Genomic DNA, 16,078 nt, shown 5'->3' on the forward strand with positions numbered 1-16,078 from the left:
GCTCCCGCATCAAGCTCTGTATGTATATGTAACCCGTATACGCATCGCAGGACGTATATATAATGTGGAAGGAGTGGGTCGAGGGCCCGAGGAAGCCTTTTGGCCTCCGATGGGGTTCAGCTGAACTTGCGCTCGTACGCGATACGCGACTGCTCTTTTTGCCACTACGCGGGTATAGTCAAGGGCTGAAGATCCGATGGTTGGGTACGACGAGAGACAGAGGAAAAGTGGACGAGAGGAGAGATTTAACATCAGAGTACTGTAAACATGTGGTATTGCGTCACGTGTAGGGTTTTTTTTTTTTTTTTTTTATTTATGGTGAAAAACAAGGATTAGATAGGTAAAATTTAAACTCAAAAAAAGGGGGGGGCTCATCCTGGATTACATACACATACGTTGACTTATTTCTCTCTGTCCTTTTGGGTGTCCCGCATTCTCATACCAGCCGGCGTAACGAAAGGATTATTTTGATGAATCTACAGCTTCGAAATAAGACACGCGCGTCTACTCGGAAAAAGTATAAAGAGCCCGACGGCTCGTGTGAAATCGTAAGAGAGGGAGAGAGCGCGTGCATGCAGGGTTTAAGGTGGGGGGGAGAGAAAAACTGGCGTGAATGATCGAGGGCCGTTTCAAGTTCAGCCCGAAGAGAGCCGGAGCTGCAAGAACAACGTCCCTTTCTCGGTCGTGGCGGCTGGAGTCACGGAGTTGTGTTTTCAAGGGGTATCGGCTTTTTTTTCCCCTCCCATTCGGTCGCTGTATGGAAACGATCGCGGCAGTGGAATTTTCGGCGATGCGTTGATTTAGGACTTTCTTGCTCTCTCGAGTGTGGTTTCGATAGGTGTAGTCGTCGGGAGAGCATATAATTCATTATGTAACCGAGAGGGATTTTTTTTTTTCCCATCTTCCAGCTTGGTTTTGTTGGATGGAACGAAGGCTTGCTTTGGGATAAATTCGACGACTCGTCTAGTTTTTTGTTTCATAAACTGCCTGATGCACATTTTTCAAGCGCATATACATGTCAACTTGTAGTAAATAAAAGGATTGTGGTTTTGTTGAATGATGCTTCCCATTACATTTAGATATTCCGAATTATTCAAAATTATAGCTGCGGCCGATGCGCTTATGGCGATAATATCAATGTGTCCAAGAGATTAAGAAGACACAAGTTTTATCGATTTCCAAATTTGGTACTCTTCGTTGTAAACGGCCGCTTCAAAAATTTGTAGATCCCAAAGGGTTGCCTCACTCGTATGTACCATTATAAATACATTGCCCAGCAACTTTCACACATGTAGATGGTTGCCGTGTATTTTTTTGAACCATATGATATCCCAAAGTGAAGAAAATAAACGGAGAAAGAGAAAAAGTTAAGCTCTTTGTACCGCTCGGAGCAATGCCTCGACCTATTAAATAGACGTATAAAATCAAATGAAAATTGTAAGACAAACGTGTTAATTTTCAGCTTTGAACCGATTGCTTGTACGTAATATGTGAAAAACTAATGCATCAGCGCATCAGTAGGCAAAACACCCAACAAAAGCTCATACGAGTCCTCCTCAGCAGCTGACGTTGAAATTAGCGCGGCAGCGCTCTTATTATCCACGCCGCTCCATACGAGTAGACGGGAGAAAGAAAGCAAAAGAAGAAGGAGAGGGGGCAGCCTTTGTCGCCCCAACTTTTCAATCGCCGCTACATTTTATATACTTTCTTGTATCATCTTCTTTTTTCTTCCCTCCTCGCATATATATAGGATGAGCAAAAAGAGGCCGGAAAAGACTCGGGTCGAGTATAATTACGAAAAACGGCGATTATAGGACAACACACACCGAAGTAAACGAGCCACTCGGGGCGAGAATAGTATAGAGGAGGGGGGAGGGGATCGGATAAAGAAAACGAGGATATGACTCTTGGTCTTTAAAGTGGGCCATGAGATATATAATATTCCCGCCGAGCCGAGGGAGGCTGGCCTCTCACACATATACATAGCCCTATACAAAGCGCGAGTCCCTCTCTTTCATATCTTTGGAGAAGAAAAGCCAAAAGTGACGAGGAGGAAGATAAACTCCCTTTATTCTTTCTCGGCCTCAGAAAATTTCAGCCCACCCATTCACAATCGTGCAATGATAACAGTATAACGTCTAATGCTCGAACGACTCGCGAGCTGCTCCGTTAATTGGATCAAAGTAGAGCTTCGATTATACACGGAGTGTATTTTATATTGTCGTTCGATGACTATATTAATTTACGTGGCCGTTGTCGGGCTACCGGTGTACAGTTCTACAATGGCGTAATGACCGAGGTACAGCAAATTACATCGACTTTTCACTTTTAGCTCGCTCTTCGCTCTCCTCCAATATATTATAGGTATACATCTTGAGTGCCTCTCTCTCTCTCGCTTGGCTGTATAATAGGTACACTCGCGTTTTCGCGCCGGTGATAAGTTTTTCTCGGAGCGTCTCCGATCCAATCGGCGATATCGGAGGTGACCCGGATTCGACCCAAAGGGGAACAAATAAACATGGGATCGCGAAGCCGTACCCGTTTTACCGTTGGATTGATAAGAATCAAAATAATCCAGTCGGAGGGGAGGGGCGCTTTGGGCACCTGCTGTTGAAGTATTCAGGGCGAACGGGCAGGATGAGGGGAAAAGCAAAGGGCGCCTCGGTTTTCATTATTAAATCGCGAAGCGTGTATTTTACAGGGTGGTATACAGGGAAATAACCTCGAGGGGATAGTCTGTCTTCGGTACCGGTACCACATGGACATGCTCATACGAGAGATGGCATTATTACAGGGGCACGGGTACACGTAGGGACCAAGCAAGTACCGGCAGCCCGTGAAAATTGCTCCAAAGGCGGAAAAAAAGCCATCCCCGTGATTATCGCGCGAGCGATACTCCATATACGCAATTGGCGCGTGCTCCTCTGTATGAGTGCAGTGCAACCTAGTATTACAGTAGCGCGTAAAACTCGAGACAAGTAACGCAGCGAGCTTGCAGGTGTCGTGTTGGTGTATGGAAGAGGCCTGAAAGTACGATGATGATGATACACGTACCGATCGCGTACAGGTGTAGGTATATATATATACTCTCCTCTGGGTTGCACTGTATAGACCGGGCGAGCAAGCACGCGGAGGGTGGGAGGGGCTGCTCCACAGTGCAGATATAGGAGCGAGGGGTAGGCGGGGGGGGGGGGGGGGCGAGTGGCGCGGGGGTCACGGAGTGCGCTGACCTACTGTTCCACATTCGGGCCGAGCGCTCCGCGCCTAGTAGCTGCTCCTCGCCAAAGTTCGAAAAGGTTGGGGCGAACCCAGAAACCTACAAGTCAGCTCCCACCCCACCACCACTTGGATCTCTCTCTTATTATTATTATAAATCCCCTTTTGACTCTACCCCGTCCGCATACATCTGTGTGAATATATATATATATATATATATCTGTGCTGTATACTCATCCTCTTGGATATCATACTTACTTTACTCTCCTCTCTTTCTTTCTCTTGGAGGAGATGATTGTTGCTGTGATTGTTGAGAAAAAAAAAAAAGCTATGTAAGCAACGGGATGGGAAATCCTTTGGATCACGGCACGGGATTTTTATACCAATGTGGAGTGCGCGGACTACAAGACTTTTCGGCCACGCTATCGCCCACTTCTTTAGCCTTTATTCCTCTGCGTACATCGAAAAGAGAGTCATCGTACGCGGTAAAACCAGCCCAGCCACCTTTTTTTTTTTTTTTTTTTTTTTTTTTTTTCATTTTTTCACGAATAGCGTGGTGGACGCAGCCATGGGGATGAGGGCGGAAAAATACGCCGAGAGTCGTCGCTCGGGTTGACGTGGCGCTTCGAAAAAAATTAATGGCGGGATATAAAATTGTCCTTATACAGGCGTAGAGGGTCCGGCGCTCTTGGGGGAGCAACTACATACAGCAACAAAATCTACGCCGTAGGTGGGGAGACGCCGACATCAACGGCGCAAGGACCTTTCGTCCCGGTAATGGCCGTAGGCGGTACAAAGTGTGCCGTGCGTAATTGCTTTTACTTTACATTTTAACGACACGTAGCTATTTTGGCCCATTGGGGTATTGCGATGTAATTATATACTGCAGGACAGTCTTTTGTTGTTACATCCAATTGTTAATTTTCACCATATTTCCTTGTTTTTTCGAGCAACAAATATACGTCCAGCGAAATGGTGCTATTCAAAAGGTGTCTTGGGTGCCACTTGTCCTCTCACTCTCTCTGGGATGTTGGATTAAAATGCGACCATATATATATACGTTCGAGTGCTGCGGCGATACTTTGTGTAAAGCGACATAACGAGACGAGCCTTTGGAAAGACTTACAAAGCTGATGGAGGGAAAAAAAAAACAACGACAATAGGGCAAAAACGGAGTACTTGTATAAATACACGTAAAAAAAGTACGTCGCACGTTTTCAACGCTGTAGTCATTTACGCTGGAATCCCGAAACTAATTTAACAAGTTTGACAATTACCGTGAGAGTAAGCGGCGGCAAATGGGAGGGACCGCGAAAGCACCAAAGTAATTAATTGCAGCGCGGGTCGCGCCTAGCCTCGTTTCCGATAATAAAATAGTAATGGTCATAACAACAACGCGATCATTCAATCGGTATGTATTTTATTGAAAGTACGAAAAAAAAAAGATCGTAAACACAGCGCGTCTTATTTGCTCCATCTCTGTCTCTCGCGAGTGGCCGAATACACGCATGTACATTATATCCGTGTGCGACACTATTAATTTTCTGGACGAGCAAAAAGCGTTTTATATTCAATACGCAGATTGGAAAACTGATGCGAAAGGGTTATCTTTATCAAACTAAAAGTTTGTTTCTTCGAAAGGAGCCAAAAGCACTCCGAAAGTCAGTGTACACAGGAGTTGAAAAAAAAAAAAAAAAAAAAAAAGCGAAAGCAAATGAGTCAAAAATCCCCCCGGAGCAACGAACTATCGGCTCGCAAATGCGTGCAAACAGCTCGAAAACGTATACAGTTTCCCTCGTAAAAAATAAAAAGAGACTGAAGCAAAGACACAAGAAGAGACGTTATTGTTCTCCCAGCAGCTGCAATAAAAAAAAAAAAAAAAAAAGAAAAAAAAGATTCAGTACACAAGGTAGCCCGTACGATCATCATCATCACCAAATCGTAAGTATATGGGGAGCAGGCCCGAGCGGAGGTAGACACGGTCCTGGGGGTGGCGACCGCGCGCGCAGCACGTGCGAGGAGGACGAGCAGCGAACGGGAGCTAGAGAGCCCCTATACATATTATATACGAGGGTATAAGCACGTATGGCAGCTAGGGCGCAAACTCGCGCGTAAAGAGGGACTGGGGTGTGGAGCTGCGTCAGGGGAGGGGAGGGAAAAGCCGAGAGCACAGTCGAGCGAGCGTCCGGCTCTGGTGTAGGCGACGAGCGTGGCGTACGTACAATATAAAAATACACACAAGCGTAACGAGCACGAGTTCGATGCGCTGTGCGAGCAGTAGTCGTCGTGGTTTTGCATCAGGTGCTGGTTAAACGAGGTAGTCGCGGTGCCGCATCAACTGTCACGTATACGAAAGAGCCAAAAGAGGGTTATTGCAGTAGAGCGAGTCCGCGAGTACGTCAGACAGCAGAGAGAGGGGGTACAGCCGTGTGGCGGGCAAAATGACGAGCACCAGCGCTGGCCCAGGAACGCCGAGGTCCTCCGACTGATTGGTCCTCGGACGTGCCGTCCAAGAGGTAAAACTCCTCGAGGGGAAACGAGACGCGCAGAAGCAGCCAGTGTCGGCGGCGGCGACGGCGTGGTGGCCGCTTGTATGGTGGTTCGTAGCGCGTAGCTGTCACTGGATAAACACCGGACCAGTAGCCTCGCGAGCCCTTTGCTCGAGCTGGCCCGAAAGCAAAAGATTGGCGACCAAAGCCCCTCGTCGCCGTCGCCGTCGTCCTCGTCCTTCGCATCAGCGCGAGGTGGTGGTGGTGGTGGTGCCCCGCCAATTGTACAGTGCCGTGGTGGTCAGGATTACACGGCCATTGTCATCGTTATATCGTCATATCCCGTGGATGCGGTGCACGAGAGCAGCAGAGAGCCCACCAGCTCGCGAGTGTCTGTGTGTGTGTGTGTGGGTGTGGGTGCGTGCGTGCATCGTATGTGCGGTGCATGAGCTCGCGTAACGGGCCGTTGTTGACGCCACCCGTGCCGTCGCTGCTCCTCGACAAGTCGACGTAAGACGAGAAAGGAAGAGAGGTGGTGCTGATAGCGGCGAGGGGTGTCACTGCACGGCTGTGGATACCGAGCGGGCCAGAGGCTCGAGCGCATGTAGGAACATGGCCTCATCCAGCCCCTGCCTCCCACTAGAGGTGAGTTTTAGTACTCTCCGGTTGACTCTGGGTACAATAACAAGGGAGAGCCCCAAACAACAACCCGTCAACATACACCACGTAGCGCCATTGGCACGTACGTCTGACCATACGTATCTGTATCTACTTGGGGTGGTAGTAGCTATAGTAGTACAACACAACAACCGATGTATAATAATATCGTGTCCCATATACCATGCGCACTCGCATGATGGTAATACACGGTGCAGGGCAGAGGGTGGGAGAGGGGGGGGGGTAGCTACTGCAGAGATGGGTTGTGTAGTGGTGGTGTGAGATATACGTATAAGTAACCTTATGCACCACCCATACACGCGCTTTCCCCGTGATGCTCCCTTGCGCTCGCGGCTGACCTGCGAGCTTGCCTGCCTGGTTATAATATACCTACGCCTCGAGGGGAGAGAACGAGGCGACCTGATTCCACGGGGGACGCGGGTCGTCCGCGACTTTGGCCCTTTTTACGGATCACCGAGCTCGAGGGTGGCTAATAACTGTTACCTATTGTCTGCGTATACGGGTATACTCGTAGGTGTACGAAAAAAAGGACACGTATTTTTTTAAAATTAAAAATTACCGCCACCATACCTTAAGCGAGGCTTTTAGAAAATCACCTATAACCGTACACAGCTTATATTTTCGTGTAATTTATGGACTTAATTTTTTTCTTCTTTCTGCTTCGCGTGATCCTCCCTTGATTGTCCGGTACAACCTCTTTTCGTTGCCGTGTCTATATGCTCCATGCTGGACTTTGTTTCCACTACAATACATAATATACATACGAGTGAATCATCCTCTTTTGGAGCCTTTTGCAGGGATGGCTTTGGTTATCTCGCATTGATTGATTGATTATTTTTTTTTTTTTAATTTTGGAGAAAAAAAATGAGCTTGCGATAAAAGTTTATTACCCGCCATGATTTGTATAGTACATGAATACCTGTGGGCATCCAGGGAAACTGTTTTTTAATTTAATACTTTTTAAGTATAGGTACCTACATTGCATTGCCGACGTACCGTATTGTGTTGCTCTTAACCCAACCATTACCTATGAAACCTGAATTATGTAGGCCCGTGTACTATACATTGCATATCGGCTGTGCAACGAATTCATACGTGGTTTCGGGATGCATTTTGCCACTTGAGTGTATCTTTATGATACAGGTATTTAAATCAGGGAAGGCAAACTTTTATTTTTGCACGAAGGATGGTAAAATTGTTTTTTTTTTTTTTTTTTCTTTAGGGAAGGAGAGAGAGCTATAGAAGGGGTAAAATAGTTGAAAGACGGCTCGCTTCTATACCTACATTAGCGTATTCATCTTCACTTGGGAGAATCAAAGTTTACTATGTAAATATTTAATTTGCCACTTAAACTGAAACTGAATGTTAAAAAACTCGAATCCAATGATCTATCAACAGCAGCTAATTCAAAGATTCTAAATATTAATGGTTGCAAAGTATGTCTGTGTTTACGAATCCTAACACTTTCTTCGAATGTCATGTACTATTATTTATAAAGCCTTGCATTATCAATGTACTCTTAATTTTCCGAAATTTTAATTTTTTTTTTATTAATTGTAGTTTTACCAACTGCATCAAACCATTATTCATAACTCGTGTTTTCTTACATTTTTAACGCACCAGCTTCCATAATTTTGTCTAAAAAAATAAAATAAAATTTTCACATTCTGAAAAATCACCCCTACCCGCAAATGTGATACAATACCTTGTTTTAGCACAAAGCTAATAAATTACAATGTTTTTTTATCGTGCAGCTGAGATAATACTTTGTTCCTTCCAGGGTGACGACATAGTAGGCGCGTGTGTGTGACACCGCGAGAATAAATGGACGTGTATAAAGGCGTTAGCCATTTCACTGGTGCTCAGCCGCCAGAACTGCTCGAAAGCGTAAATCAAGGGCAGCAATTTATTTCCCGATTATAGTTCGAATCGCACATGATGGCTGAATTTATTTCAATGTACCTCGTTACAATTTTTTTTTTTTTTTTTTTTTTTCCCAAGTACAGTTAAAAATTGATTCATCACCCGAAATTTTAAAACAGTCGATTAATCTGCAATGACAAACATATCTCTCATAGGCCTTCAATAAGTACAGTAGTAAAAAATTAATATCTGTACTAATGACAAAACGTCACGATACCTCTATTTTTCCCTGTATCAATTCAAGACGACTACTATTTTCATCATAAACACATTTTACACGTGTTACCTTATTTTTCGCACAGACACGAAAATATTTGTTAATTGTATGCCGTTGACCCCGCGATACATCACGAGATCAGATTCCAACTCGTGGCTCTTGAACTTGTTATCGCGCACGCTGAATAAAAATAGGAGAAAAAAAAAGGGGGGGCTACGGGGCAGTTATCTTCGACGCCCCTGGTGGCCGAAATTTATCGTCGAGCTTTCGTGTACAGTCACACGTCCGGCACTGTACACGCGCGCACTGGTTGGCCGTGAGATCTGATTTCGGAGAAATACCGGTCGTCACCCGAGAACCAACCACAGTCGGGGGGAAAAGAACCCACACATAGGTGTGTACACGCGCACCAATAAAAAAAAAAAAAAAAATCAGTCCCTGAAATCAATGCGCCAACACAAGAGCGCACTCGACTCTTTTTTTTGTCCTCCCCCCCCCCATCCCTCTTGATCGCTCGTATCGAGGCATCAGCATATTTATGAGTACACGGGCGACCAAGTGGAGGAGGCACTGTTTACCCGCCATCGAAAAATGTCCTCGGGGCAGTGAGAGCGATATACACACACCGTGGAAGTGCGTTTCATCGGATTCAATCAGAAATTCACGTATAGTCTCGACGAAAGAGGGACGGGGCAGAGGCTTAAGGGCCACTGGTCGCTTCGCGGAGGGTATGCAAATTTTCAGCCACACACTGTACCGTTGGGCTTGATTCGGAAGCATCTCCATATTCCAAGTGAATTTAGCGCGCCTCGGATGTATAAGGTATTTACACCAGCGGTAACATCGCACCCCCACCCTCCGAAATCGGCGGTATATAACGGATACTCGTGTGTACCGTGCACTTGGACTGCCGAACGTTGCTCTATACACGTATAGGTACTGGTTGTTGCCGGGCTCTGCTGTGCATCGTTTCCACATCTAATTTGAATTTTGAATGAGAACTTCCGATCGATCCCACGGAGAGGCTCTAGCCACGTGGGGAGGGGGGGGGTGAGGCAGTTTCGCTCTCGTATTTTCCGCGAGGGTGCTTCTTCCGTGTGTACTCTTATTGTACTGAGGCGCACGTTATTTCCCGCATTGAAATTTTCTATAACTCTCGTGTATATGCCCTTCGACGTGAAATTAAGATTTCAATACGTATATATATATGTATACGTCATCCGGTGAGCTATAGATATATAATAAAAAGTGAGGCTCGTTTCATTTTCAATACACAGCGGGTACGAAGTTTTCAGCTTTTTATAAACAACCTTTTGGACTCGCGGTTGTGAGAATCTCCGAGTATTATTACCTAAAGTTACACCGTGAATAAGTTTTTTGATTTTGAAGGCTATTTGAAAGACTCGTGAAATTGGATTGATTTTGGGGGAGGGGAATAAGATTGGTGGAACGAAATCTTGATTTTACGATAGGCATGCCGATTTCCACGATCAAAAGCAGTAAAAGTATACAAGGGCCACACATCGGTAGTAACTTTAACACACGTGCACGTACCTAATAAGTATATACAATTGAGCGCACGGTGGCTCAGTCGGCTAGATCGTGGATTGGCACGCGGGAGAAGACCGTGGTTCGATTCCCGGCCATAGTGCGACTTTTTCGGGCAAGTATACCTCTGTGATTTTTCACCACGCAATGCTCCTCGAGGAGGGTTTAGGCGACCTTCTCGCAGCAAAATTGCCCAATTCCCCCTACCCCCCTCCTGTAATGGGAGGCCTCACCATCCCTTTCCTTGTCCCTTTCCCAAGTGCTAAGTACCCATATTTAGTGCCCTTACTAAAGGAGCCGGACGTAAAGCACTATAATATAAAAAAAAAAAAGTATAAATACAAGATGTATAGGTAAATAAAGGTAAGTCGGAGTTCAGAGGGTATAGGTTAGCAACATACACGTGGCCGAACGCGCAGGTTCGTTGACATATATATTCGGTCGATCGCCTACGTGTTGTACTACATGTACGCTTATACACTTTATACACTTGCTCGCTCGCTCGGCACGCCGCGGCCATTATTGTTCCGTGCGCCCAGATAATACACGTATAGGGTAATACGTACAGGCGAGCGAGCGAGCTTGATTATCACCGCACTTTTCGAATTTTTTGACACTGCGCGTCTTATTTGCCGATTGTCAATATTGCATCAAAAGCACCTCTCATGCAGTTCACTGACTCGCATGTACGTACATAAATACATTTGTTTATATTTGTGCAGTATTATACCTATACGTGTATCGTAATACATTAAGCTCTCGTTCATGTCTATACTTAGATACGTGCGCAGTGCCACGTGTGCTCGATTTACACTCTCTCCCTCTCTGTACGGACGCGTGTACGTCGTGTTACGTGCTTAACAGTAATTTTCGCGTTTCAACATTATTCATATGTATCTTTTCATGGGGGGGGGGAGCTTGTTTTTCTTTCAATCGATATATGCCTCGTTTGTCGACTCAACAAAGGAGCAGCTCGAATAAAAATATACAGCCCCCCCCCCCGGCTGGGTCTCACCTGATGCCTAGCTTCCACGGAAATACATCGGAGCCTTCCGATCGACCGAGTCCAAGTGTCTGCGTCGAGAAATCATATTTTTCCACCCACCAACCCAACTGTCTTTGCTGATTCACCGTAGAAAAGATGAAAATGACAACTGCATCCTCCTGCCATAGCCCTAGAAAAGAAACGGCATGCATATCTAAGAGTCGCTAAGAGGGAACGGGACGAAAGTGCACCCACAGCAGCGGGCAGGCCATTTGTTTTCCCCGGTTGCAGTCGGTGGGTAGTAGAGTAATAATAAAAACAAATTGATTTCGCGGGGTATCATGGAAGGTGGGAGGGGGGCTCACACGACTCCACCCGATACGCATCAATTTTTTATCGGAGAGGCATAACTCTTCCGTGTACATAAATATACGAATGCGAAACAGGTGTAGGGGAGGGGGTCGAAGTTGTGCTTTATGTGCGCGTTGTCTTTTAATCCAGACAGTCTCGTTACAGCGAGATTTATAGCGGCGATCCATCGCTCGACATTACGGGTTTTACCTTCAACGCCCGCTCGTGCTCTTCGTTGTACGAGCACTTGTAATTAATTTTTACCCCACGCACGCGGCTACTGTGGTGCTTGCGTCCTCTGTACCAGCAGCTTCCTACCGCGTGTACACGTGTTCTACCTACGCGACGCGTATAGTATAGATTTATGTATACGTCACGATCAAACTACCAAATTGTAAGCGCCCCGTGTTGATTATTTTCACTATATTAATTATTAGTGGGTGCGTGTATTTTTTTGCTCTTTGGTTTCGAGAAACTTTGTACGGTGTACGGTCCGTTTCTCGGGTCAACGGAGCTTTACTGGCGCCACGTATAAGAACTCGTTGCGCTTGCGATAATCATACTTTTTCCTACGAGCGATTTAACCCTCATAGGATACGTTGCGCTCTTGCGAAAAGTGTATTTTACGTATAAACCTCGATAACGTGATTTAAAACCTGCTTCTTCACTCGATTTCGTTGTTTACGACTGTAGTTTCAGGTCAGAGACGTTTAGTGCCGAGAGCAGTGCATTAGTTACCTATTTAGGATGAATTTTAAGCAAGCAAAGCTGGAGGAACACCAAATCAAATGAAAGGTTGTTCATTCGAAAAGTGCTACATTCATTTTATACATATATATCTGTAGGGTCTTTTTCACTTTTTCGAATGAAAAATAAATGGGCCATATTTATTTATGACTCTGGTGTGGGATTGCAAACTCTGTTTTGTGAAACTTTTGTCTTTCACACGCCAGAACAATATACCCATGCAAAGTTGGTAGCCTTGCGTTACGGTTAATGTGTCTTCTCGGGCATAAATAGATACCTACTTGCGTTGTGCTTTTTAAACTTACGGACCATTATTAATACTGAATATTAAAAAAAAAAAAAAAAAAAAAAAAAAAAAAAAAAAAAAAAACTCACTTGATATACATTTCGTTAAATGCACTTTGTACAAAGTAAAGCTAAATGTTGTAAAGTATTACTTTCTCAACCTCCAACGAGCAAATTACTGTTTTGTTTCAAAGAAAGTTTGCGCTATAAGGTATGGTATACTATGTACGGTAATTCAATAATTCTGAACAAACGATGTACAACAATGTATGTAAAATGTTGCCGCGTTTGGCCAGTGCTCGGTTTGGTTGTACAACACACATAATCTCGCGTTGTTTAATTAACTTTTTGTTTCTCCCAGTCACAATTCACAAGTAATATTTATTGCCACTCTTTATGAAATTCATCCGAATCGGATTTAACCAACTGTATCACGGATAAAAGGCTTCGTCCAAAATCGCCGTCCTACGTGATTAAGCGACAGTTTGGATTGCGCGACCAGAGCATTTCCAATATCATTAAAAAGGCCAAATTTATAAAAAAAAAGAGGCTTTTCGAAAGATTATTTGATTCCCCAGAAAAAAAAAAAATAATACATACAGTACCAAAACAGTATCGTTTCAACAAAATATTTGGAGCGCACTTGTATCGAACGTCGATCGGCTAGAGTTCCACACAGGGGGCATCAACTGCCACCTGACACAGCCCCGCCTGAGAGTAAAAAATCCGTTAATCGAACCCCTTGATATATATTATTTGTTTTTTCCTTTCCACAAAACCATTCGCTCCGTAAACACTGACGGAGACGAAGGTCCTCCAAACGTTTACTCGCAACCAAGAGCCACGGAGCGTGTAAGGAGCAGCACGAGAGCGTAGACAAAGGACCGGGGTATATACATGTACTACGTGCAGACACCCAAGGAGGAGCGCGGCTAAGCGCGCGTCGTCCCTATCAATCAGCGAGGCCGAATCGATCCGCGCGCAATTAATCACAGAGAACGCCTCCTTACCATAGTGTGATCTAATTAGCGTGTCTCGTCGAGCACACCTCTACCTATACATATATGTACCTACACAAAGACGCATCTTGATAATGGGCGTTAATCATTTTATTGGTCCGAGTCGTCGCCGCAGATGCACTGTCCCGTGCTGTTTTAGGCCGCGTCAGCTGTAACGTTGAGTGTACCTGTATACATGCAGGGCGAGTGAAGCCCCGGGAAACGAGATGACGAAGCTATATCTGTATAGCCGGGCGCTACCGTCTCGATCTGTTTGGAACTCGCTCCAATGTGATCGTTATCATCGCCCGCATCGCGCGTTGTTTTTTTTGGAGGTTCGTTGAGGTAAGCCTGACGGTGATCGCTGCTCATAATATATACTTGTAACGAGGAACATATGTGAGGCGTTTTTTAGGTACAGTCAATCGCGTTATCCGATATAAAAAAAAAAAAAAAAAAAAAAAAAAAAAAAAAGAAAATATATGCCGAGCACAGTGGTTTCGCAAAAATCCATCCGCGAACGGGGTGTACCGATTTTGGTGGTGAAATGAACTCCATCCGGGATTTTTGACAGTCGGGTGAGTGGGGAAGCTATACGCCAGTACTTTGTATAGGAAAAGCCACGTGTATCAAAGCCATAGCAGTACAGCCTGCAAATGTATAGCGCGAGCGTGAAAGGGGGTCGCTCGTGTGCTTGGCAGCAGCACATGGAAATCTTCGGAGAGGTGACGGACGATTGGCTGACCGACTGTTTTGCGCAGGTTAGGGCTCGATGGGTGAGCGAGTGGGAGGAGGAAAGGAGGACAGTATCGCCGGCTGGCAATTGCGGCCGGAGGGCGCTAAGGGTGGGGTATAGTCGCTCCGCTATACGTGTACCGGGGGAGTATAAGGGCGGCATGAATGAACGATCGATAGACATATAGCTTGCGCCCCTCTGGACGCCCGACTCCCTTCGCTCTCTCTTTCTTTTTCTTCCTTTCCGAACGTATACTTTCGGGGCGGACCTGTGTCTGACTGTGTCTCGGCTGTTTCTACTGGTGGCCCTTTTTTTTCATCAAATTATTGTACCTTTAGCCTTCACGTTTCAATTTTACTTTACCGTACGTCAGGTCTCTTGGGTAACCCTTGATTCTAAAGTAACAATGTACAAAGTTCCTGCAGGAGGAATCAAAGCTGGTGTCGCTCATATGAAATCAGTGATGTGTATCAATTTTTTATCCAATCGAAATGCATCCATCGAGTGAAAATCTTGCTTCAAAGAAATGAAAGATAATTACAATCTCGAGTGATCGTTGGTGCATTTTTTTTACAATGATAATGTATCATGATCATATAATACACTTAAAATGTACATGTGAAATGGGATTGTGGTTGCCTGAGGTGATCACATGAAATTTCCATCGTAATTTTTTGTACGGGCCTTTATCTGCACTTACACTTTGAACATCAACATGATCAAAGTCATTCAAGTACAATTGTTTATCAACGGACTTCTAGTAGGGTCCAACCATTATCACCCAAATGATTCATTCCAAGACTTTTGTCATTTTGGCTTTCTTGCTCTGTAATTTTTGTTTTCTCTCGGCCTATTACCACCGATATACGCTACAACATAATCTGCACGTAAATACACGGGAGCGAAGGTAACTATGGAGGCTAAAAGAGGGGAGAGCCAGTGGGGACGTCACCCCAATCTTATTTCATTTTTTCTATTATCGAGATCTCCGACCTCAATCGCTGCCTAACGAACCGTAAGCAAATTACTTATCGTATGATGTAGTATTAGTCGTCTCGCGGGAAAATAATAATTTTTATCATAGTTTTCGTATAGTTGAAATGCAGAACGACCAAAATATGCAAAGTGCGCGTGTATTGATGTGCAGAACAGCAGCGCAGGCTCGTTTGCATTTTTGTCAAGTTCTTTGCTCCCAGTGCATAGTTACTGGGAACTAAAGCATGGAGGATTATAAATTCACTTGGAAAAGAAGCTGACCGGTGTATATACCTAATAAGTGTAAAGTTTTAAGTAACAACTTTTTTTTTTTTTTGAGTTGGTACAGTTTAAGAAAGTATGAAACATTTCCACTGTTTACAAGTCAAGGAAGTGACCTTTGTTTAATACTTCCAAGATTTAAATAAACTGAAAAATAACAGCAACTAACCCCGGAGTTCTCTACGCGTGGAGCATAATGGGCACGTCTGATGATAGAGCCGCTACAATGAGGGTGTCTTTTCAAAATTCTAGAGAAGCAAACGAGGCTGGTGTGCTCTACTTGCTCACCGGTACTCTTTAATCTGTTCTACTGTCATCTAACTGACTCATTGTTGCCACGCTCCTCTAATGACAGGGAAATTTTTATTACATCGTGAAATTCAATCCACGTCTCGGTATTCAAAATCTTTAATTCAATGAGGAAAATGGAGTAAAAAAAAGGGGAGACGTGTAACGGATAAAAAAAAATTTAGTGTTATTATTTTACAAAAATTAATAAAAGTAAATGGAAGACAATATAATGAGTAAACGAATGAGTAAAATACAAGTAGTTAAAAGACTATTTTGAAAAAGATATTTTCAAGAGTTTTTTTCTAAGCACTTTAATGAAAATACTGAATTTTGAAACAAGGTAGTTCGAGTCCTGTG

At 44.5% G+C, this 16,078-nt stretch overlaps 1 protein-coding gene across 2 annotated transcripts in view; it reads left to right on the top strand.

Moving 5' to 3' along the window:
• cac (calcium voltage-gated channel subunit cacophony) overlaps positions 1 to 16,078 on the top strand; it is an 86,776-nt gene that overhangs the window by 17,734 nt on the left and 52,964 nt on the right. Inside the window, exon 2 of one of the 2 annotated variants that reach the window (XM_089593355.1) lies at positions 51 to 53. The exons of the other annotated variant lie outside the window; for it this stretch is intronic. Within the exon in view, the coding sequence (XP_089449481.1) occupies positions 51 to 53 (3 nt within the window). The remainder of the gene's footprint in view (positions 1 to 50; positions 54 to 16,078) is intronic. 2 annotated transcript variants of the gene reach the window in all.

Source organism: Copidosoma floridanum, unplaced genomic scaffold, assembly GCF_036245765.1.
Source record: "Copidosoma floridanum isolate Cflo_tuat_1 unplaced genomic scaffold, Cflo_Japanese_pri ptg000019l, whole genome shotgun sequence".
In the NCBI taxonomy this organism is placed as follows: domain Eukaryota; kingdom Metazoa; phylum Arthropoda; class Insecta; order Hymenoptera; family Encyrtidae; genus Copidosoma; species Copidosoma floridanum.